This window comes from Carcharhinus amblyrhynchos, chromosome 23 (assembly GCF_965287045.1).
Source record: "Carcharhinus amblyrhynchos chromosome 23, sCarAmb.v2.hapA, whole genome shotgun sequence".
Classification (NCBI taxonomy): Eukaryota; Metazoa; Chordata; class Chondrichthyes; order Carcharhiniformes; family Carcharhinidae; genus Carcharhinus; species Carcharhinus amblyrhynchos.
The window spans coordinates 250,045-275,459 of record NC_137346.1 but is presented as its reverse complement, the minus strand read 5'-3'; the positions used below and the strand labels follow the sequence as shown (position 1 = coordinate 275,459).

Here is a 25,415-nt window from a genome sequence, read left to right as displayed (position 1 = left end):
TGGGTCCCCAGAACATTAGCTGAGTTTCCAGATTAACAGTCCAGGGATAATCACCTCCCCATGCCACTGTGGGGAACACAGGGCCATATGGATGCAGTCTATGAAACCATGCACTTGGGGCAAGCTAGTCATGTGGGCAAAGCTCACGGTTTGATTTGATTTATTATTGTCCCATGTATTAACATACAATGAAAAGTATTGTTTCTTGCATGCTATACAAAGTGTACCATTCATAGGGAACAAAATGACAGAGTGCAGAGTGCAGTCTTACAGTCATAGCTAGGGTGTAAAGAAAGATCAACTTAATGCAAGGTAAGTCCATTCAATAGTCTGACAGCAGCAGGGAAGAAGCTGTTCTTGAGTCGGTTGGCAGATAACCTCACGCTTTTGTATCTTTTTCCTGACAGAAGAAGGTGGAAGAGAGAACGTCTGGGGTGCATGGGGTCCTTAATTATGCTGGCTGCTTTGCCAAGGCAGCAGGAAGTGTAGACAGAGTCAGTGGATGGGAGGCTGGTTTACGTGATAAATTGGGACTTTGTTCACGACCTTTTGTAGTTTCTTGCAGTCTTGAGCAGAGCAGGAGCCATACCAAGCTCAATACTTTCTATAATAGGGTGACCTGAACTGTACACAGTATTCCAAGCGTGGCCTTACATTCATGATGAGCAGACGCAGCACGGATTCGTTAAGGGGAAGTCGTGTTTGACGAATTTATTGGATTTCTATGAGGATGTGACTATTGCAGTAGACAGAGGGGAACTGGTGGATGTGGTTTTTAGATTTCCAAAAGGCGTTTGATAAGGTGCCTCACAAAAGGTTGCTGCAGAAGGTTAGGGTGCACGGAGTTGGGGGTATGGTGTTAGCATGGGTAGAGGATTGGCTGTCTAATAGGAGTAAAAAGTCTGACAACACCAGGTTTTAGTCCAACCGATTTATCTGATAGTAAACTCACAAGCTTTCGGGTTAGCCCCTTCGTCAGGTGAATGGAGAGTTCTGGCCTCAGACAGAGTATATAAAGCACAGACAGTTTAGAGATTACTGATTAGAATGCAAATCTTTACACCTAACCTGCTGTTCAAGACCTGAAGTGGCTGACAATGTGTGTGGAAGGAGCACTGATCACAGGTTAAAGAGATGTGTATTGTCTCCAGACAGTACAGTAAGTGAGGTTTTGCAAACCCAGGCAAGTCACAGAGGTTACAGATAGTGCGACATGAACCTAAGATCCCTGTTGAGACCGTCCTCATGTGTGCGGAACTTGGCTATCAGTCTCCGTTCAGCGACTCTGCGCTGTGGTGTGTCGTGAAGGCCGCCTTGGAGAACGCTTACCCGAAGGTCAGAGGCTGAATGCCCGTGACCACTGAAGTGTTCGCCAACAGGAAGGGAACAGTCTTGCCTGGTGATTGTCAAGCGATGTTCATTCATCCGTTGTCGTAGCGTCTGCATGGTCTCCCCAATGTACCATGATTCGGGACATCCTTTCTTGCAACGTATCAGGTAGACAATGTTGGCCGAGTTGCGAGAGTATTTACCGTGTACCTGGTGGATGGTATTCTCATGTGTGATGATGGTATGCATGTTGATGATCCGGCATGTCTTGCAGAGGTTGCTGTGGCAAGGTTGTGTGGTGTTGTGGTCACTGTTCTCCTGAAGACTGGGTAGTTTGCTGCGAGCAATGGTCTGTTTGAGGTTGCGTGGTTGTCTGAAGGCAAGAAGTGGGGGTGTGGGGATGGCCCTGGCGAGATGTTCATCTTCATCAATGATCTGTTGAAGACTCCGGAGAAGATGTCGTAGCTTCTCCGCTCCGGGGAAGTACTGGACGACGAAGGGTACTCTGTCCACTGTGTCCCGTGTTTGTCTTCTGAGGAGATTGGTGCGGTTTTTCGCTGTGGCACATCAGAACTGTCGATCTATGAGTCGAGCGCCATATCCTGTTCTTATGAGGGCATCTTTCAGCGTCTGGAGGTGTCTGTCACGATCCTCCTCATCTGAGCACATCCTGTGTATACGGAGGGCTTGTCCATAGGGAATGGCTTCTTTAACATGTTTAGGGTGGAAGCTGGAGAAGTGGAGCATTGTGAGATTGTCTGTGGGCTTGCGGTACAGTGAGGTGCTGAGGCGACCTTCCTTGATGGAGATGCGTGTGCCAAGAATGCAACTGATTCTGGGGAATAGTCCATGGTGAGTCTGATGGTAGGGTGAAATTTGTTGATATCATCATATAGTTGTTTCAGTGATTGTTCACCATGAGGCCAAAGGAGGAAAATGTCATCGATGTATCTAGTGTATAGCATCGGTTGAAGATTCTGTGCAGTGAAGAAGTCTTGTTCGAACCTGTGCATGAAGATGTTGGCATATTGAGGTGTTGAGAGGTATTGGATTCTCAGAGGCTTTTTCCCAGGGCTGAAATGGTTGCCACAAGAGGACACAGGTTTAAGGTGCTGGGGAGTAGGTACAGAGGAGATGTCAGGAGTAAGTTTTTCACTCAGAGGGTGGTGGGTGCATGGAATGGGCTGCCAGCAACGTTGGTGGAAGCAGACTCGATAGGGTCTTTTCAGAGACTTTTGGATAAGTAGATGGAACTTAGCAAGATAGAGGGTTATAGGTAAGCCTAGTAATCTCTAAGGTAGGGACATGTTCGGCACAACTTTGTGGGCCGAAGGGCCTGTATTGTGCTGTAGTTTTTCTGTGTTCTATGTTCTACAAAGTAATGGTTGGAATGTGAATCTTAATAGGTAATCAAGTCTTAAACTTAAAGTGAGTGGAGAGAGCGTTAAGCACAGGTTAAAGAGATGTGTATTGTCTTATGCAACAATATGAAGATGCAAAGCCAGCGTCTCCACATCTTTGGCAAAACCCCAGCATTTGTTTTGCTTTCCACTGATGCCACCAGAGCAGATAAATATTGCAGCACTTACAGGTTTTATTTAATTAAACATCATCAATCCCTGTTTCCACAGCTGAATGTCTGAAATTGGGATATAAGAACATAAGAACATAAGAAATAGGAGCGGGAGTAGGCCATCTAGCCCTTCGAGCCTGCCCCGCCATTCAATAAGATCATGGCTGATCTGTTGTGGCTCAGTTCCACTTTCCCGCCCTCTCCCCATAACCCTTAATCCCCTCTCTTATCAAGAACCCATCAACCCGCTTCTTAAAAATATTTAGCGAGGCAGCCTCCACCACGGGCAGAGAATTCCAGAGATTCACCACCCTTTGAGTGAAGAAGTTCCTCCTCAACTCCGTTCTAAACCGCCTCCCCTTTATCTTGAGGCTGTGCCCCCTAGTCCTACTGTCTTTTTTGAGCGGGAAGAGTCTCTCCACCTCTATCCTATCCATCCCATTCATCATCTTATACGTCTCAATGAGATCTCCCCTCATTCTTCTAAACTCTAACGAGTACAAGCCTAGTTTATTCAGCCTCTCCTCATAGCTCAATCCCCTCAACTCCGGTATCAGCCTAGTAAACCTCCTCTGCACTCCCTCCAAGGCCAAAATATCCTTGCGTAAGTGCGGCGACCAAAACTGCACACAGTACTCCAGCTGCGGCCTCACCAATGCCCTATACAGCTGCAGCAAGACCTCCCTACTTTTATATTCAATCCCCCCCGCTATCGATATGATGTTTCTCAGCACTGAGTGGAGCAATCCATAGTTAATTTCAATATTACTGATTTAATGTTTGTGTTTCTACAGGCACAGAAATTGCAATCGTGCTGGATGGCTCAGGAAGCATCTCCTCAGATGATTTCCTAAAGGCAAAGGAATTTATCATAAACATAGCGAAAAACATTTGGAAAAGATGTCTTGAGGTAAATGATGAAAGTTTTCAGAACAATTGGAATATTTTAGAAGCTAGACGACAAATGCAATTCAAAACAGAAATGTACAATACTTACTATAAAGGAATCAAAATAGGTACCAGATACTAAATAAAACAATACCACACAAAAAGCTGAACAAATCCATTTCAGCCACTTACTGCCATGAGTGTACTCTCAATCATCAGCAAAATGATGGAAGGTGTCATCAACAGTGCAATTTAGTGGCATCTATTCACCAACAATTTGCTCACCAATGCTCAATTTGACTTCTGTCGGGACCACTCAGCTCCAGACCTCATTACAAACTTGACCAAATATGAACCCCAGCAAATTTGAAGTCAATGGGAATTGGGGGGGGTGAACTCTCTGTTAGTTGGAGACTCCCTTGCTTGAAAGAAGATGGTAATGATTGTTGGGGCCAATTATCTCAGACCCCATTCTCAACCTCGAGACTTTCTCAGGGTAGTGTCCTAGGCCAAACCACCTTCAGCTGCATCATCAACCTCATTACCTCATCATGAGGTCAGAAGTGACAATTTTGATGATGATTTATCACATTGAGGGAGAGATTATTGTCACTGCACCACTTCACCAGATTCTCTATCTCTTTCCTATACTTCATCTCGTCATTGAGATCTGACCCATTATAGTGGTGTCATGAGTAAACTTGAAAATGAAGTTGGAGCTGAATTTGGCCACACAGTAAAAAGTGATAAGATTTACTAGGATGCTACCGGGACTTGATGGATTGAGTTGTAAGGAGAGGCTGGATAGACTGGGACTTTTTACTCTGGAGCGTAGAAGGCTGAGGGGCGATGTTATAGAGGTCTATAAAATAATGAGAGGAATAGATCAGCTGATGGTCAACATCTTTTCCCAGTGGTAGGGGAGTCTAAAACTAGAGGGCATATGTTTAAGATGAGAGGGGAGAGATACAAAAGTGTCCAGAGGGGCAATTTTTTCACACAGAGGGTGGTGAGTGTCTGGAACAAGCTGCCAGAGGTATTAGTAGAGGTGGGTACAATTTTGTTTTTTAAAAAGCATTTACATAGTTATGTGGGTACGATGGACATAGGAGGATACGGCTAATTTGGATTAGCTTAGGAGTTTTATAAAAAAAGGACAGTGTGGACAAGTTGGGCCGAAGAGTCTGTTTCCATGCTGTAAACCTCTATGACTCTAAGTGAATAAGGAGCTCTCCAATATGTTATCCCTCATGTTAGATTATCCCCGTAACACCTGGCGTGACATCATGTCAGCAGTGTTTACAACAGGTCTGGAACAATCAGAGTTCCCTAGCAGGAGTGCACAGGTTAGTTTAGCTGCAGGAGGCAAGCGTCATGCCTGGACAGTATCCTGGCACTGTTCCCTGGCATAACCTGGGCACTGCCAAGGGGCAGTGACAGATTGGGACGGCTGTATTGGGAAGGTTAGGGTGGGATGGGGTTCCCTGAGAGATTGGGGAAGGGTGTATCTGTAGGGGGATCTCCAATGAGGAGGTCAGATGGGGAGGCCTGTCCATGGGGCAGGGATGTAGTGGGATTCCATTTCTGTGTGGGTATCTTTTCTCATTTTAATTATTTCAGATCGGGGCCTCCAGCCTCCCCATTCAGTGTGAGGGCTGCTTTCCACTGACAATTTTTTTATCCATTCATGGGACATGGGCATTGTTTGTTGGCCAGCATTTATTGAAATCCCACAACACCAGTTTAAAGTCCAAACAGGTTTATTTGTAGCAAAAGCCACAAGCTTTCAGGACAGCCTGTCCCTTTGTCAGGTGGCTGGGAGTTCTGATCCTAAAAATGACACAAAGACACAAACTCAATTTACATGCATAATGATTGGAATGTGAGTCTTTACAGCTAATCAATTCTTAAAGGTGCAGAGAATGTGAGAGGAAAGAGCTTTAAGCACAGGTTAAAGAGATGTGTATTTTTTCCAGACAGGAAAGGTAGTGAGATTTTGCAAATCCAGGCTACTGCCACCATTCAGATAATAATCTGCCTTCCTCCTTTTGCCACCAAAGTGGATAACCTCACATTTATCTACATTATATTGCACTTGCCAAGTATTTGCCCACTCAGTCAGTTTTATTTCAGATTTATCACATCCTCAGTTGTTCTGCTTTTGTATAACTGATCTTATTACCTTAAACTGGATGGCAATTAATAATTTTTGAAATATTAGGTACCAACTTGGTTACAGAAATCAACATTTATTTTCTATTTTAGTGTGAATTTGCACTGGTGCAGTATGGTGAAGAAATCAAGACAATATTTGATCTAAAGGCCAGTCAGGAAATAAGTTCTGGAATTTTCTCAATTATAAGAAATATGCCTCAGTTGGGTAAAGTCACAAAGACGGCTTCAGCGGTGCAACATGTTCTGTGAGTATTAATGACTCGAGTATTTTCTCTTTATGCATTATCTCTCTCCATTGATTAATGGTTCGGTAACCTTTCTGTTACCCTTCTACCCTTCTCCTTCCTACTCATGTCCATCTTTATCCTGTAACTTTTATAATGTGCAAAACATCTTTTTGTGAATGTAAAATGCTATAGAATTGTAAGTTAGAATTATTGAATCATACAGCATAGAAGGTGGTTGGCACTGAGAACTCCAATTAATCTGTTGGAATTCTTTGAAGATGTAACTAGTAGAGTTGACAAAGGGGAAGCCAGTCGATGTGATATATTTGGATTTTCAGAAATTGTTTGACGAAGTTCCGCATAAAAGATTATCGTGCAAGATTAAAGTGCATGGGAATGGAAGAAGTGTATTGAGATGGATAGAAAAGTGGTTGGCAGAGGGGAAACAAGGAGTAGGAATTAATGGGTGCTTTTCAAATGGGCAGGCAGTAACTAGTGGGGTGCCACAGGGAATGGTGCTGGGACCCCAGCTATTCAGAATATATATCAATGATTTGGATGAGGGAACAAAATGTAACATGTCAAAGTTGAAGATGATGCCAAGTTGGTTGGGAATAAATGTGAGGTTATTCACTTTGGAAGCAAAAACAAGAAGGCAGATTACTACCTGAATGGCTGTAAATTGGGTGAGTGGGGTGTGCAGTGGGACCTGGGTGTCGTTGTGCACCAGTCACTGAAAGTAAGCATGCAGATGCAGCAGGCGGTAAAGAAGGCAAATGGTATATTGGCCTTCATTGCGAGAGGTTTTGAGTACAGGAGCAGGGATGTGCTGTTGCAGTTATACAGGTGAGTCCACGCCTAGAGTATTGTGTGCAGTTTTGGTCTTTTCTGAGGAAGAATGATCTTGCTCTCGAGGGATGCAGCGAAGATCTAACAGGCTGATTCTGGAGATGGCAGGGCTGATATATGAGGAGAGATTGACTAGGTTAGGATTGTTTTCGCTGGAGTTCAGATGAATGAGGGGAGATCTCAGAGAGACTTATAACATTCTAACAGGATTAGACAAGGTAGATACAGGGAGGATGTTCCCGATGGTGGGGGAGTGCAGAACTAGGGGTCACAGTCTGAGGATTCAGGATAGTCATGATGCCACCACTGGCATCTCCACATCATGATTCAGAGTAGACCATTTAGGATGAAGGTGAAGAAACACTTTTTCACCCAAAGAGTGGTGAGCCTGTGGAATTCATTACCACAGGAAGTAATTGATGCCTAAACCTTGAATATTTTCAAGAGGTGGCTGGATATTGCACTTGGGGCAAATGAGAGCAAAGGTTAAGAGGGGAAAGCAAGATTAGGCTATTGAGTTGGATGATCAGCCATGGTCGTAATGAATAGCGGAGCAGGCTCGAACGGCTAAATGGCCTCTTCCTTTTCCTATCTTCTATATTTCTATCTATAATTCAAATCTCCAATATTCCCCGTAGCCTTGGAAAATCTATGCTGGTCTGGCAGCATCTGTGAGGAAAGGAAAGAGTTGACGTTTCGAATCCAGATGACCCTTTGTCATCTGGACTCAAAAACGTCAGCCCTTTTCTCTCCTTACAGATGCTGCCAGACCTGCTGAGATTTTCCAGTGTTTTCTCTTTTGGTTTCACATTCCAAACTCTGCAGTATTTTGCTTTTTCCACCATAGCCTTGCCAATTTCACTTTTCAAGTATAGTAGAAGTTTTGTTTTTTGACAAGATCTGGAAATGAGTGATGCCAATTAAATGTGAATGGAAAAATGTGAAGCTGTTCATTTTGATTTGATTTGTTTTACTATTGTCACATGAATTAACATACAGTGAAAAGTATTGTTTCTTGCATGCTATACTGTCAAAGCATACCGTTCATAGAGAAGGAAAAGAGAGAGTGCAAAATGTAGTGTTACAAACATAGCTAGGGTGCAGAGAAAGATCAACTTAATGCGAGGTAGATCCATTCAAAAATCTGAAGGCAGCAGGGAAGAAGCTGTTCTTGAGTCGGTTGGTATGTGATCTCAGACTTTTATATCTTCTTCCCGAAGGAAGGAGATGGAAAAGAGAATGTCTGGGGTGTGTGGGGTCCTTAATTATACTGGCTGCTTTGCTGAGGCAGTGGGAAGTGTAGACAGGGTCAATAGGTGTGAGGCTGGTTTGCATGATGCATATCCTTTTGTAGTTCCTTGTGATCTTGAGCAGAGCAGGAGCCATACCAAGCTGTGATACAACCAGAAAGAATGCTTTCTATGGTGCATCTGTAAAAGTTAGTGAGAGTCGTAGCGGACATGCCAAATTTCCTTAGCCTTCTGAGAAAGTAGAGGCGTTGGTGGGCTTTTTTAATTATAGGAGGGAGAACAAAATACGCAAGTATTATTTAAATGGAGAAATAAGAAAGTATTATCTAAATGGAGAAAAACTACAGAAAGCTGCAACACAAAGGAGACTTGGGGTACTTGTGCATTGAACACAGAAAGCTTGCACACAAGTACAGCACTGAACCAGAAAGGCTAATGGAACATTGGCTCTTATTTCAAAAGGGGACTGGATATCAGAGTAGGTAGTCTTGCTGCAACTAGACAAGATACTGATGAGACCACATCTGCATTACTATGAACAATTTTGTTTTCTTTATTTAAGGAAAGATATTATTTCATTGGATAAAGTTCAGAGAAGGCTCCCTAGGGTGATCCCTGGTCTGGAGGGATTGTCTGATGAGGAAAGGTTAAAGAGGTTGGGACTCTACTCTGTGCAATTAAAAGATTGGGAGTTGATCTCATTGAAACATATTAAGGAGCTCGATGGGGTAAAAGCTGAGAGGATATTTCTCCTCATGGGAGAGTCTCGGACCAGAGGGCAGGGTCTCAAAATAAAGGGGCATCAATTTAAGACTCAGATGAGGAGGAATTTCTTCTCTCCAAGGGTTGTGAATCTTTGGAATTCCTTGTGGGGTGGAGTCCTTGTATATATTTAAGGCTGAGATAGATTTTTTGATCAGGAAGGGAATCAAGGGTTATGGGGAAAGGGTAGGAAAGTGAACATGAGGAATGTTGCTGAGCCATGATCCTATTTAATGGTGGAGCAGGCTCGAGGGGCCAAATGACCTACTCCTGTTCCTATTTCTTATGGTCTTAATCAAGGATGCTAGTAAACTGAGAATTACATTTCTCCAAACATAAGAAAAGGTGCAGCTTTGTCCTTGAGAGGTTCAAAGGAGAGGAGAAGCAGCTGGACAGTCAAGGAGGGTTCAAAGGTCTCAGCATATCAGGACATCACAGTAAAAATCATGGGATGGAATTTTCCCACCCCGTGTACCATGGGAATCGTAGTGGGTAGGGCGGACCATGCAAAGGTCCATTGACCTCGGGTGGGTGTTTCTGGCCCTGGGGGCAAGCGCGGCCAGAAAATCCTGCATGTGGTGTCAACTGCAGACCGGCTTTTGAAGCTGAGATTTGGCGTGAGTGATTCAAACAAAACTGAGCGAATAATTTAATAATTTCAACATAATTCCAAAGAACAACTTTCGTAGATTTACAATCTACTATTATTGTTATTAGGTTTTTAATAATGCATTATCTGGACACTGAAAGTGATCGGCTTTAAAAAAATGTCAGAAATCCCGGTGGCGACAGAATTCCAATTGGATTAGGGCCAGGGAAGGGTGAGGGCTGGGAGAATGTTCTTTGTTATGCTATGCCACAACCCCTTGCACCCATCCCAATTCCATATCCAGCATATTCTGTGCACTTTTTCATCGTGACTCATTTACAGCCTGCCTTCCCCCACTCCACAAACAAAAATCTGACCCGCAGGACTGGATGGGACAGTAGCAATATGGATAGAAAATTGACTGAATTAGAGGGAGCAGATCATTGTTTTTTTCGGGCTGGAAGAGGATTTGTGGTGCTGTCGCCAGGGGACGGTATTGGGACACTTCTTCACCTGATATGTATTAGTGATTGAGATCCCGGTGTGCATGGGAAAGTTTCAAAGCGTGTGGATCATAAAAACTTTCAAAGTATTGTCCTGTGAGGAAAACAATGTAGAACTTCCAAAAGACATAGACAACGTGACGGAGTGGCAGATAGGTGGCAGATGAAGTTCAGTGTGGAGAAGTATGAGGTGATTCATTTTAGCAGGAAGGATATGGAGAAAGAATATAAAATAAGAGATCAAATTCTTAAAGAGGTGCAGGAGTAGAGGGACTTGAGTGATTGTGTGCATGGATCATTAAAGAAGGCAGGACTGTAACTGCTAGAGCTTTTTGAGGAGGTAACAGAGAAGTCAATGGAGAGAGCAGTTAATAAAGCATACAATATTCTGGGCTTTATTAATCAGGACATAGTTTACAAGAGGAAGGAGGTTGTGCTGAATTTATACAAGACTTTAGCTGGAATATTGTGTACAATTGTGCGTAACACTCCAAGAAGAATTTAAATGCATTCTAGAGATTGCAGAAGAGGTTTACAAGAATGGTTTGAAGGATGAGAAACTTTAGTTATGAGAATAGATTGAAGAGCCTGGGATTGGTCTCCTTGGAGAGAAGAAGGCTAAAAGGTAATTTGATAGAGATGTTCAACATCCTGTGGGGGGTGGACAGAGCAGAAAGGGAGAAACTGTTCCCATTCATTAAAGCATCAAGAATGAGTGGGTACAGATTTAAAGTGATTTGCAAAAGAAGGAAATGTGATGTGTGAAAGTGCGGTGGTGGCAGGTTCAATCCAGACATTCAAAATGGCATTAGGCGATTATTTGAACAGAAAATGAAGGCTAGAAATGGCATGATTCGGGAACCATGGTGATAAGGGAAATTTTAAGTTCAGTCAAAAGGTAAACGGAAGCATATGATACTTCTGAACATCTGAAAACTGACGAAGCTCTTGAGGAATATCGTGAAAGTAGGAAGGAACTTAAGCGTGGAATTAGGAGGGCTAAAAGGGGCCATGAAATGCCTTTAGCAAACAGGGTCAAGGAGAATTTCAAGGCTTCTTTTGCATATATTAGGAGCAAGAGAGAATCAAGAGAAAGAGTAGGCCTACTCAAGGACAATGGAGGGAAGCTATGCATGGAGCCACAGGAACTCGGTAAGATCCTGAATGAGTACTTTGTATCGGCATTCACCAAGGAGAAGGACATGATAGGTGTGTGAATGCTACTGAGAACATTGAAATATCAAAGGAGGAAGTGTTGAGTATTGTAATTTGCGTTCAGGTAGACAAGTTCCCAGGGCCAGATGGGATCTATCCCAGCTTAATGCGGGAAGCAAGGGGAGAAATAGGTGGGGCCTTAACAGATATCTTCACATCCTCTTTGACCACAGGTGAGGTTGCAGAGGACTGGAGAATAGCCAATGTTGTTCCCTTGTTTAAGAAGGGAAGAGGCCGGTGAGCTTGACATCAGTGGTGGGGAAGCTTTTGGAGAAGGTACTGAGGGACAGGGTATACAAACATTTGGAGGAAAATGGACTAGTTAGTGACAGGCAGCATGATTTTGTACGAGGAAAGTCATGTCTCACCAACTTGATTGAGGTTTTTGAAGAGGTGACAAATTGAGGAGGGAAGGGCTGTGGATATAGTTTATATGGACCTTAGTAAGGCGTTTAACAAGGTTACACATGGCAGACTGGGACAAAAACTAAAATCACATGTGATTCAGGATGGGCTGGCTAGATGGATACAGAACTGGTTTGGTTATAGAAGAGAGAGAGTAGCGGTGGAAGGGTGTTTTTCAGAATGGAAATTTGTAGCTAGTGGTGTTCCACAGAGATCAGTGCTGGGACCCCTATTGTTTGTAGTACTTATAAATGACCTGGAGGAAAATATGGGGGTCTGATTAGTAAGTTGACATGACATGAAGACTGGCAGTGTTGCTAATAGTGCTGAGGATTGTCAGAGGATACAACAGGATATGGGTAGATTGGAGACTTGTGCACAGAAATGGCAGATGGGGTTTAATCTGGACAAATGCGAGGTGATGCATTTTGAAGGATCAAATTTGGTATGATTATACTGTAAATGGCAGATCCCCTTGGAACATTAACATACAGAGGGATCTGGATGTGCAGATCCACAGTTCCCTAAAAGTGGCAAAACAGGTGGCCAAGGTGATTAAGAAGGCACATGGCATGCTTGCCTTCATCAGCCGGGACACTGAGTACAGGAGTTGGGAAATAATGTTCAGCTATATAAAACCTTAGTTCGGCCTCATTTGGAGTATTGTGTGCAGTTCTGGTCACCATGCTATCAGAAGGACATGGAAGCTTTGGAGAGAGTGCAAAGAAAGTTCACCAGGATGTTGCCTGGTCTCAAGGATGTTGGCTATGAGGAGAGGTTGAATAAAATAGGATTGTTCCATTGGAAAGATGGCTGAGGGGACACCCGATAAAGATGTACAAAATTATGACAGGCACAGACAGGTTGGATAATCAGAGGTTTTTTCCCAAGGTGGAAGTGTCAATTGCAAGGGGACACAGGTTCAAGGTAAGAGGGGCAAAGTTGAAGTGTTATGTGTCGGGGAGGTTTTTCACGCAGCTGTCAGGAGGTAGTGGAAGCAGGCACATTAGCAACATTTAAGAGGCATCTGGATGGGTACATGAATAAGGAGGGAGTAGAGGAATACAGATCGAGAAAGGACAGGAGGTTTTTTTTCGCCAATTAGAGTATCATGATCAGCACAGGCTTGGCGGGCCGAAGGGCTGTTCCTGTGCTGCATTTTTCTTTGTTCTTTTTTCTTTGTTTCTATGACTTTATCTTACTTTCAGAAAACTACGATATGTTCTAACTGGATTAGGTGACTTACCGCTTCTCAGTAATAATAATCATGTTAGGACACCTTCTCTAATGCCCTCAGCTATTAAAAAACAATTATTAAAAAGCTCTGTTAAAAAAAAATTGTCTGGATTTTCATCTTACGAGATAGTTAGTGGGAAATGGGAAATTTCCTGGCCTGCTGCAGAAGAAAGTGCTTGCAAGGTGGGATTTTTATTCAGATGGTTGGCGGGATACAGGGTTTGGGGGGGAATTTGAGGAAGTAATGGTGTCAGCTGGAGTCAGGCCTTCCACCCCCAGAAACAGTTTGGAGACAGCCACAAAGCTGCCCAGTGTTGAGGCGTGCTGATTTAAAGGACTTTATTTAATATTAGACCATTCATCCCTCATCTTTCAAATCTCTCACTTACCCGCACTTGTCGTATGCTGAGTGCTGGGTATTAGGCTGGCTCACTAATAACAGGGGAGGGAATCTATGCGTGGAGCTAAAGGAAATGGGCAAGGTATTAAATAAGTACTTTGCAAGAGAAGGACTTGGTAGATGATGGGTCTGGGGAAGGGTGTGTACATAGTTGAGACCAAAAAGGAGGAAATATTGGGGTTCTTGAGAAACATTAAGGTCGACAAGTTCCGAGGGCCTGATGGGATATACCCCAGAATACTGAGCGAGGCAAGGGAGGAAATTGCTGGGGCCTTGACAGAAATCTTTGCATCCTCACTGGCTACAGGGGAGGTCCCAGAGGATTGGAGAATAGCCAATGTTGTTCCTTTGTTTAAGCAGGGTAGCAAGAAAAATCCAGGTAATTATAGGCTGGTAAGCCTTACGTCAGTGGTAGGGAAATTATTGGAGAGGATTCTTCAAGACAGGATTTACTCCCACTTGGAAATAAGCGGACGTATTAATGAGAGGCAGCACGGTTTTGCGAAGGAGAGGCTGTGTCTCACTAACTTGATCACGTTTTTTGAGGAAGTGATGAAGATGGTTGATGAGGATAGGGCAGTGAATGTTGTCTACATGGACTCCAGTAAGGCCTTTGATAAGGCCTTATGGCGGACTGGTACAGAAGGTGAAGTTGTATGAGATCAGAGATGGGCTGACAAGATGGGATACAAAACTGACTCGGTCAAAGAAGACAGACGGTAACAGTGAAAGAGTGCATTTCTGAATGGAGAGCTGTGGCTCAAGGCGTTGTAACTGGTTTGATTCGTAAGTTTGCGGATGACACAAAGGCTGGCGGAATTGCAGATAGCGATGAGGACCATCAGAGGATACAGCAGGCTATAGATCGGTTGGACTCTTGGGAGGAGAGATGGCAGATGGAGTTTAATCCGAACAAATGTGAGGTAATGTATTTTGGAAGGTCTAATACAGATGGGAAATATACAGTAAATGGCAGGACCCTTAAGAGTATTGATAGGCAGAGGGATCTGGGTGTGCAGGTACACAGGTCACTGAAAGTGGCAACAAAGATGGAGAAGGTAGTCAAAAAAGCATATGACATGCTTGCCTTCATTGGCCGGGGCATTGACTTTAAAAATTGGCAATCATGTTGCAGCTTTATAGAACCTTAGTTTGATCACACTTGGAATGTAGTGTTCAATTCTGATCACCACACTACCAGAAGGATGTGGAGGCCTTGGTGAGGGTAAGAAAAGATTTACCAGGATGTTGCCTGGTATGGAGGATATTAGCTATGAGGAGGGGTTGGAGAAATTTGGTTTGTTCTCACTGGAATGACAGAGGTTGAGCGGAGATGTGATAAAAGCCTATTACATTATGAGGGGTATGGACAGAGTGGATAATCAGAAGCTTTTCCTAGAGCGGAAGAGTCAATAACCTCGGGGTATAGGTTTATGGTGTGAAGGGTAAGATCTAAAGGAGATGTACGAGGCAAACTTTTAACACTGAGGGTGGTGTGTGCCTGGAACTCATTGCTCGGGGAGACAGTGGAAGCAGATACGACAGTGACTTTTAAGGGGTGTCTTGACAAATACATGATGGACTGGCCTTGGAAAGGGTCCAGAAGAGGTTCACAAGAATGATCTCTGGAATGAAGAGCTTGTCGTATGAGTAACGGTTGAGGACTCGGGGTCTGTACTCGGAGTTTGGAAGGATGAGGAGGCATCTTTTTGAAACTTACAGGATACTGCGAGGCCTGGATAGAGTGCATGGAGAGAGGATGTTTCCTCTGGTTCTCAAAACTAGAACCAGAGGGCACAATCTCAGACCAAAGGGATGATCTTTTAAGACAAAGATGAGGAGGAATTTCTTCAGCCGGAGAGTAATGTATCTGTGGAACTCTTTGCCACAGAAGGCTGTGGAGGCCTGATCATTGAGTGTCTTTAAGACAGAGATAGATTGGATGTTGATGAATAAGGGGATCAGGGATTATGGGGAAAAGGCAGGAGAATGGGGATGAGAAAACTGTCAGCCATGATTGAATGGCAGTGCAGATTCAGTGGGCCAAGTGGCCTAATTCTGCTCCTCTGTCTTATGGTCTTATGACTAGGATGGGAATAGAGAGATATGGTCCCCAGAAGGGTAGGGAGTTTTAGTTAAGTCAGGAAGTATGGTCAGTGCAGGCTCGGAGGGCCAAATGGCCAGTTCCTATGCTGTAATTTTTTTTGTTCTTTTTAATCCTGGAATCTGCCGCTTTTAAAATGTTACGGAGTGTCCTCGACTCCGCGAATATGCATTCCTATGTAACAACTCCCCAACATGTATGATTTTCTGATCCATGTTTGCATATGAGCTGCCACATCCTGTGCAGGGACTTGGGCAATCTATTATTAACTGTTTTCTTTGTTTCTCAAAACATTAATGCCAATTTTTTACAAAATTAATCCTTACAGAAAGTGAACAATAAAAGCCATGGACTGTGTTTGGGAGCTGCTGCTTTAACATTTTTTATATATTCTCAGCGACAACATCTTCAACGAAACACAAGGCTCCAACAAAAATGCCAAACGGTTTATCATTGTGGTGACAGATGGAGAAATATTCAGGGATGAGAGAAACCTATCGGATGTAGTGAACTCGAGTAAAATGGTGAATGTGACACGGATAGCTGTTGGGGTAAGTTAATTAATGCCAGGATCTTGGTGTTGGCTCAGTAAGTGTCAGAGCTTTACTTGCCCAGTACAGTTTCTTGTGCTGTGAAAACCCCCATCGATTGGGCAGGTTGACATCCTTCCATCTGCCAGAGATGATAGCAATACAGTCAGGCTGACTGGTCGCTCTATCTCCCTTTTTAAATAGTAGAGTTACGTTACTTACCCTCCAATCTGCAGGAACTGTTCCAGAGTCTATAGAATCCTGGAAAATGACCACCAATGCATCCATTATTTCTAGGACCTTTTCCTTATGTAGTCTAGGATGTAAATTTTCCATCCCTGCTGTTTATTGGCTTTCAATCCCATCAATTCTCTCAATTACCTACTAGACTTACGTATAACCCTCTATCTTACCAAGTCCCATGTACTTATCCAAAAGTCTCTTAAAGGATTCTATCGAATCCGCCTCCACCACCACTGCCGGCAGCCGATTCCATGCACCCACCACCCTCTGAGTGAAAAACTTACCCTGACATCTCCTCTTTAGCTACTCCCCAGCACCCGAAACCTGTGTCCTCTTGTGGCAGCCATTTCAGCCCTGGGAAAAGGCCTCTGAGAATCCACTCGATCAATACATTTCAAAATTTTATACACCCCTATCAGGTTACCTCTCATCCTTCAACTCTCTAAGGAGAAAAGACTGAGCTCTCTCAACCTATCCTCATAAGGCATGCCACCTAATCCAGGCAACATCCTTGTAAATCTCCTCTGCATCCTTTCTATGGCCTCCACAACATTCCTGTAACGAGGCTACCAGAACATAAAAACATAAGAAATTGGAGCTGGAGTAGGCCATCTAGCCCCTCGAGCCTGCCCGCCATTCAATAAGATCATGGCTGATCTGAAGTGGATCAGTTCTACATCAATGGGGACGAAGTAAAAAGGGTCACGAGCTTCACGTTTTTAGGTGTCCAGATCAACAACAACCTGTCTTGATCCCCCCATGCTATAGTTAAGATAGCCCACCAACGTCTCTACTTTCTCAGACGACTAAGGAAATTTTGGATGTCAGCTGCAATTCTCACCAACTTTTATGCATGCACCATAGAGAGCATTCTTTCTGGTTGTATCACAGCTTGGTGTGGCACCTACTCTGCCCGAGACTGCAAGGAACTACAAAAGATGACATAAAAGCATAAGAAATAGGAGCAGGGGTAGGCCATCTAGCCCTTCGAGCCTGCCCCACCATTCAATAAGATCATGGCTGATCTGAAGTGGATCAGTTCCACTTTCCCGCTTTCTCCCCATAACCCTTAAATCCCCTGTCTATCAGAAACCTATCTACCCGTGACTTAAATATATTCAGCGAGGTAGCCTCTACCACTTCAATGGGCAGAGAATTCCAGAGATTCACCACCCTTTGAGTGAATAAGTTCCTCCTCAACTCTGATCTAAACTGCCCCCCCTGTTATCTTGAGGCTGTGCCCTCTAGTCCTGTTATCCTTTCTAAGCGGGAAGAATCTCTCTACCCTACCTATCCCCTGCATTATCTTATACGTCTCTATAAGATCCCCCCTCATCCTTCTAAACTCCAACGAGTACAGACCCAGTCTATTCAGTCTCTCTTCATCGGCTAACCGCTCATCTCCGGTATCAGCCTAGTGAACCTTCTCTGCACTCCCTCCAAGGCCAATATATCCTTTCGCAAGTGCGGCGACCAAAACTGCACACAGTACTCCAGCTGTGGCCTCACCAGTACCCTGTACAGTTGCAGCAAGACCTCCCTATTTTTATATTCTATCCCCCTCGCTATAAAGGCCAACATTCCATTCGTCTTCTTGACCACCTGCTGCACCTGCAGACTGGGTTTTTGCGATTCGTGCACAAGGACCCCCAGGTCCTTCTGCACCGTAGCATGCTGCAGCTTTTCACCCTTTAAATAATAATCCCTCCTACTATTGTTTCTACCAAAGTGGATAACCTCACACTTGCTAACGTTATACTCCATCTGCCAGGTCCTCGCCCACTCTCTCAGCCTATCCAGATCTCTCTGCAGACTTTCCGCGCCTTCCGCGCAATTCGCTTTTCCACTCATCTTCATGTCATCAGCAAATTTTGTTACCCTACACTCAGGCCCCTCCTCCAGATCGTCAATGTAAATGGTAAACAGTTGAGGCCCAAGCACCGATCCCTGCGGCACTCCTCTAGTCACCAACTGCCAACCAGAATAGCACCCATTGATTCCAACTCTCTGCTTCCTGTTGGACAACCAATCCTCAATCAACGCTAACACCTTACCCCCAACTCCGTGCACCCTAACCTTCTGCAGCAACCTCTTGTGAGGCATCTTATCAAACGCCTTCTGGAAATCTAAAAACACCACATCCACTGGTTCCCCTCTGTCTACCGCACTAGCCACATCCTCATAGAAATCCAATAAATTTGTTAAACACGACTTCCCCTTCACAAATCCATCCTGCATCTGCTTGATCAAACTGTTCTTTTCTAGGTGTCCTGCTATTTCTTCGTTGATGATAGATTCTAGCATTTTTCCAACTACGGACGTTAAGCGAACCGGCCTATAATCCCTGCCTTTTGTCTGCTACCTGCGTAACATTAGCCATTTTCCAATCTTCCAACACTTCTCCAGAGTCCAGCGACTTTTGATAAATAATTACTAAGGCATCTGCTGTGCTAAGCACAGTACTCCAAGTGGGGTCTGACCAGGGTCTTATAAAGCTGCAGCATTATCTCCCGACTCCTAAACTCAATTCCTCGATTGATGAAGGCCAGTACACCATGCGCCTTCTTAACCACATCCTCTACCTGCGAAACTGATTTGAGCGTCCTATGAACCCGGACTCCAAGATCCTTCTGATCTTCCAAACTGCTAAGAGTCTTACCCTTAATATTATATTTCGTAATCCCATTTGACCTGCCAAAATGAACCATCACACACTTATCTGGATTGAAGTCCATCTGCCACTCCTCCGCCCAGTCTTGCATCCTATTTATGTCTCGTTGCAACTTCTGACATCCCTCCACACTATCCACAACACCTCCAGCCTTTGTGTGATTGGCAAACTTACCAACCCATCCCTCCACTTTCTCATCCAGGTCATTTATAAAAATCACAAAGAGCAAGGGTCCCAGAACAGATCCCTGGGGCACTGCACTGCTGACTGACCTCCATGCAGAAAAAGACCCATGTACAACCACTCTTTGCCTTCTGTGGGCAAGCCAGTTCTGGATCCACAAAGTAATGTCCCCTTGGATCCCATGCCCCCTCACTTTCTCAATAAGCCTTGCATGGGGCACCTTATCAAACGCTTTGCTGAGGTCCATATAAACCACACCTACTACTCTTCCTTCGTCAATGTGTTTCGACACATTCTCAAAAAATTCAGTCAGGCTTGTAAGGTATGATCTGCCTTTGACAAAGCCGTGCTGACTATTCTTGATCATACTATACCACTCCAAATGTTCATAAATCCTGCCTCTCAGGACCTTCTCCATCTTCTTACCAATCAGTGAGGTTAGACTCACCAGTCATTAAATTCCTGGGCTGTCTATATTCCCTTTCTTCAATAGAGGAACCACATCTGCAATCCTCCAATCCTCCAGAACCTCTCCCGTCTCCATTGATGATGCAAATCTCTTCCCTCGCCTTCCACAGTAACCTGGGGTACATCCCATCCGGTCCTGGCGACTTATCTAACTTGATGCTTTTCAAAAGCTCCAACACATCCTCTTTCTTAATGTCAACACACTCAAGCATTTCAGTCTGCTGCAAGCCTGCGCTACACCCACCAACATCCTTTTCCACTGTGAATACTGAAGTAAAGTATTCATAGAGTACCTCTCCTATTTCTACCGGTTCTATACAAACTTTCCCACCGTCACATTTGATAGGTCCTATTCCTTCACATCTCATCCTTTTGCTCTTCACATACTTGTAGAATGCCTTGGGGTTTTTCTTAATCTTAACTGCCAAGGCCTTCTCATGACCCCTTCTGGCTCTCCTAATTTCCTTCTTAAGTTCCTTCCTACAAGTTGTATACTCCTCGAGATCCCTAACATTGCCTAGCTCCCTGAACCTTTTGTACGCTTTTCTTTCCTTCTTGACTAAATTCATTACAACTTTCTGTATCAATGATCTCGATGATCTATATCAATGATCTGGATGATAATGTGGTAAATTGGATCAGGAAATTTGCTGATGATACAAAGATTGGAGGTGTAGTGGACAGTGAGGAAGATTTTCAAAGCTTGCAGCGGGATTTGGCCCAACTAGAAAAATGGGCTGAAAAATGTTAAATGGAATTTAACGCAAACAAATGTGAGGTATTGCACTTCGGAAGGACAAACCAAAGTAGAAGGTACAGGGTAAATGGTAGGACTCTGAAGAGTGCAGATGAGCAGAGGGATCTGGGAATACAGGTATAGAATTCCCTAAAAGTGACGTCACAGGTGGATAGGGTCGTATAGGGTGCTTTTGGTACATTGGCCTTTATAAATCAGAGTATCGAGTATAACAGTTGGAGTGTTATGGTAAGGTTGTATAAGACATTGGTGAGGCCGAATTTAGAGTATTATGTACAGTTTTGGTCACCTAGATACAGGAAGGATATAAATTAGGTTGAAAGAGTGCAGAGAAAGTTCACGAGGATGTTGCCGGAACTTGAGAAGCTGAGTTACAGAGAGAGATTGAATAGTTTAGGACTTTATTCCCTGGAGCGTAGAAGAATGAGGAGAGATTTGATAGAGGTGTATAAGATTTTGATGGGTATGGATAGAGTGAATGCAAGCAGGCTTTTTCCACTGAGGCTAGGGGAGGAAAAAACCAGAGGGCATGGGTTAAGGGTGAAAGGAGAAAAGTTTAAAGGGAATATTAGGGGGGGCATCTTCACGCAGAGAGTCGTGGGAATGTGGAATGAGCTGCCGGTTAACATGGTCAATGTGGGGTCACTTTTAACATTTAAGAAAAACTTGGACAGGTTCATGGATGAGAGGGATGTGGAGGGATATGGTCCAAGTGCAGGTCAGTGGGACCAGGCAAAAAAAATGGTTCGGCATAGACGAGAAGGGCCAAAAGGTCTGTTTCTGAGCTGTAATTTTCTATGGTTCTCTGGTTCTTTAGTGTACCATGGTTCCTGTAAGCTACCAAAAATCCCTGTCTCATCCGCACGTTGTCGTGCAGAACTCCAGACAAACATTCCTTGAAAATCTCCACCTCATTCCATTCCTGCTCTCACTTTCTCGTGGCCCAGGCAGCAATCCCAAGATTGCTACCTTTGCGTTCCTCCTTCTCAACTCTCATCCTAACTCCCTATATTCTCTTTTCATGACCCCTTCCCTTTTCCTACCTCTGTCAGTTTTACCAATATTTACCACGACCTCTGGCTCCTCTCCTTCCCACTTCAGGATTTTTGGGACGCGCCCAGAAACGTCCCGGATCCCGGCACCAGGGAGGCAAACTACCATCCGAGTTTCCCGACTGCCGCCACAAAATCGCCTGTCCGACCCCCTCACTGTAGAGTCCCCGATTAATACTGCCTTTTTCCTCCTTTCCTTACTCTTCTGAGCTACATGGCCGGACTCTGCGCCGGAGGCTTCCAGCAGGTGGGCTGTCCCCCCCAACAGTACTCAAACAGGAGTACTTAGTGTGAAGGAGCACATCCACTGGGGTGCTCTCTACCACCTGAACTTTCCCCTTCCTAACCGTGACCCACTTGCCTGCCTCCCGTGGCCCCGATGTGACCACCTGCCTGTAACTCCTATCTATCACCTCCTCGTTCTCCCTGACCGGACGAAGGTCCTCAAGCTGCAGCTCCAGTTCCCTTAGGAACCGCAGCTCGATGTTTTACGTCCATGGGACGCTTCTTCAAAACTGTTGTCTCCACCGATGCTGCCACTTCTGCTGAGTTTATCCAACATTTTCTGTTTATATTTCAAATTTCCAGCATCTGCAGTATTCTGCTTTTATGTTGGTGAGAGCATTAAAGATGTGTCTTTGGATGATGTCACTGAGGGACAGTGTGTAGTTCGGTAATAGAAAAGGGCCAAAGATTAATCCTTGGGGGACGCTAAAGCAAACAGGAAGAAAGGCCTTTGTAAGTGATTCTCTGCTATGATTAGCTGGATGGTGAGACCAGTTCCACTCAGAAGGACAGCAGTGGAGGGATGTTGGAGAAAGATAGAGTGGTCAACCGCGTCAAAGCATGCAGACAGGCTGAGAAGGATGAGGAGGGAAAGTTTACTGTCGATCGGGGCATTTAAACTGACCTGGCTACAAGACAATCCCATTTCTCCAGCCCCAATAATCATGTTTTTCTGTATATTCGGCATATAAGCCTGCCATGACATTCCATACTCAATTTTTCGCCCCAGAAATAGATTTTTACTTTACTGGCACCCTCAGAATTACTAGAAAGTTATTGATGTCTTCAGATGTTTCTGCTACTCATAATATAGGCTTACCACTTAATTGCTTGGGACGTATTCTGGTCTGCCTTCTCGGCAGTATGTCTTGGCCTGACTGCTTTTTGCATCCATTATCTTGTTTTCTGAAGTTGGTGGAGTATTTGTTATTGCAGAAGATACGCTTCTATCTCAGAGATCATTATCAAGTCTTGTCTTGTAGCCTGGTCAACTGTAAACTCTTGACAGAGTGCAGTTGTTTGAAAACGTAACGGCTGTACCGGGAGGGGATATATTCGGGTGTTTAGCCACTGAGTCTACATTGGGTAGAACTGAGAAATAAGAAGGGGGAAGTCACTTTGATAGGATTGTACTTTAGGCCCCCACATAGTCGGCGGGAAATTGAGAAGCAAATATGTAAGGAGATTTCAGATAGCTCCAAGAAAAATAGGGTGGTAATAGTGGGAGATTTAAACTTTCCCAACATTGACTGGGACAGCTATAGTATTAGAGGGTTGGATGGAGAGAAATTTGTTGAATGTATTCAGGAGGAATTTCTCATTTAGTATGTGGATGGCTCGACTAGAGAGGGGACAAAACTTGACCTCCTCTTGGGAAATAAGGAAGGGCAGGTGACAGAAGTGTTAGTGAGGGATCACTTTGGACCAGCGAACATAATTCTATTGGTTTTAAGATAGCTATAGAGAATGATAGGTCTGGCCCAAAAATTAAAATTCTAAATTGCGGCAAGGCCAACTTTGATGGTATCAAGTAGGAACTTTCAGAATTTAATTGGGGGGTCTGTGGGAAGGCAAAGGGACGTCTGGTAAGTGGCACGCTTTCAAAAGTGTGTTAACCAGGATTCAGGGTAAACACATTCCTCTTAGAGTGAAGGGCAAGGCTGGCAGAAGTAGGGAACCCTGGATAAACTCGGGATATTGAGGTCCTGGTCAAGGAGAAGAAAGAGGCACATGACGTGCATAGGCAGCTGGGATCAAGTGAATCCCTTGAAGAGTATAGGGGGTTTAGGAGTAGAGTTAAGAGAGAAATGAGGAGGGCAAAAAGGGGACACGAGATTGTTTTGGCAGATAAGGTAAAGGAGAATCCAAAGAGTTTCTACAAATACATAAAGGGCAAAAGAGTAACCAGGGAGAGAATGGGGCGTCTTAAGGATCAACAAGGTCACCAATGTGCAGATCCACAACAGATGGATGAGATTCTAAATGAATATTTCTCGTCAGTATTTACTGTTGAGAAAAGCATGGACGTGAGGGAACTTGGGGAAATATGTAGTGATATTTTGAGGAGTACACATTTTACAAAGAAAGACGTGCTGGAAGTCTTAAAGTGCATCAAGGTAGATAAATCCCTGGGACCTGATGAAGTGTATCCCAGGACATCGTGGGAGGCTAGGGAGGAGATTGCGGGTCCCCTAGCCGAGGTATTTGAATGACCGATAGTCACAAGTTAGGTGCCTGAGGATTGGAGAGCGGCAAATGTTGTGCCTTTGTTTAAAAAGGGCTGCAGGGAAAAGCCTGGGAACTACAAGCCAGTGAGCCTCACATCTGTGGTGGGTAAGTTGTTGGAAGGTATTTTGAGAGACAGGATCTACAGGCACTTCGAGACGCAAGGACTGATTAGGGACAGTCAGCATTGCTTTGTGAGTGGAAAAATCATGTCTGACAAATTTGATTGAGTTTTTTGAAGGGGTAACCAAGAAGGTAGATGAGGGCAGTGTAGTTGATGTTGTCCACGTGGACTTTAGCAAGGCCTTTGGCAAAATACTTCATGATATGTTGTTGCATAAGGTTAAATCTCATGGGATCCAGGGTGAGGTATCTAAATGGATACAAAATTGGTTTCCTCGACAGAAGCCAGAGGATGGTTGTCGAGGGTTGTTTTTCAAACTGGAGCCTGTGGCCAGCGGTGTTCCTCAGGAATCGGTACTGGGTCCACTGTTATTTGTCATTTATATTAATGATTTGGATGAGAATATAGGAGACTTGGTTAGTAAGTTTGCAGACGACACCAAGATTGGTGGCATAGTGGACAATGAAGAAAGTTATCTCCGATTGCAACGGGATCTTGATCAATTGGGCCAGTGGGTTGACGAAAGGCAGATGGAGTTTAATTTAAACAAATGCGAGGTGATGCATTTTGGTAGATTGAACCAGGACAGGACTTATTCAGTTAATGGTAGGGTGTTGGGGAGAGTTACAGAACAAAGAGATCTAGGGCTACATGTTCATACCTCCTTGAAAGTGGAGTCACAGGTGGACAGAGTGGTGAAGAAGGCATTCGGCATGCTTGGTTTCATTGGTCAGAACATTGAATACAGGAGTTGGAATGTCGTGTTGAAGTTGTACAAGACATTGGTAAGGCCACACTTGGAATACTGTGTGCAGTTCTCGTCACCCTATTATAGAAGGGATATTATTAAACTAAAAAGAGTGCAGAAAAGATTTACTAGGATGCTACCAGGACTTGATGGTATGGGTTATAAGGAGAGACTAGATGGGCTGGGACCTTTTTCTCTGGGGCTTAGGAGGCTGAGGGGTGATGTTATAGCGGTCTGTAAAATAATGAGAGGCACAGATCAGCTAGATAGTCAATATCTTTTCCCAAAGGTAGGGGAGTCTAAAACCAGAGGGCATAGGTTTAAGGTGAGAGGGGAGAGGTACAGAAGTGTCCAGAGGGGCAATTTTTTCACACAGAGAGTAGTGAGTGTCTGAAACAAGCTGCCAGAGGTAGTAGTAGACATGGGAACAATTTTGACTTTTAAAAAGCATTTAGATATTTACGTGAATAAGATGGGTATAAAGGGATATGGGCCAAATGTGGGCAATTGTGATTGGCTTAGGGGTTTTAAAAAAAGGATGGCATGAACAAGTTGGGCCGAAGGGGCTGTTTCCATGCTGTAAACCTCTATGACTCTATGTTTCTATTGTAGAGTCATTGCAC

The 25,415-nt window shown here is 44.2% G+C and overlaps 1 protein-coding gene across 1 annotated transcript in view; it reads left to right on the top strand.

Moving 5' to 3' along the window:
- The window catches only part of LOC145357476 (integrin alpha-E-like), a 453,795-nt gene that overhangs the window by 194,893 nt on the left and 233,487 nt on the right, over positions 1-25,415 (top strand). The window contains exons 13-15 of the mRNA XM_080210848.1: positions 3,697-3,812; positions 6,056-6,210; positions 15,903-16,056. Coding sequence (XP_080066974.1) covers positions 3,697-3,812; positions 6,056-6,210; positions 15,903-16,056 — 425 coding nt within the window. The remainder of the gene's footprint in view (positions 1-3,696; positions 3,813-6,055; positions 6,211-15,902; positions 16,057-25,415) is intronic.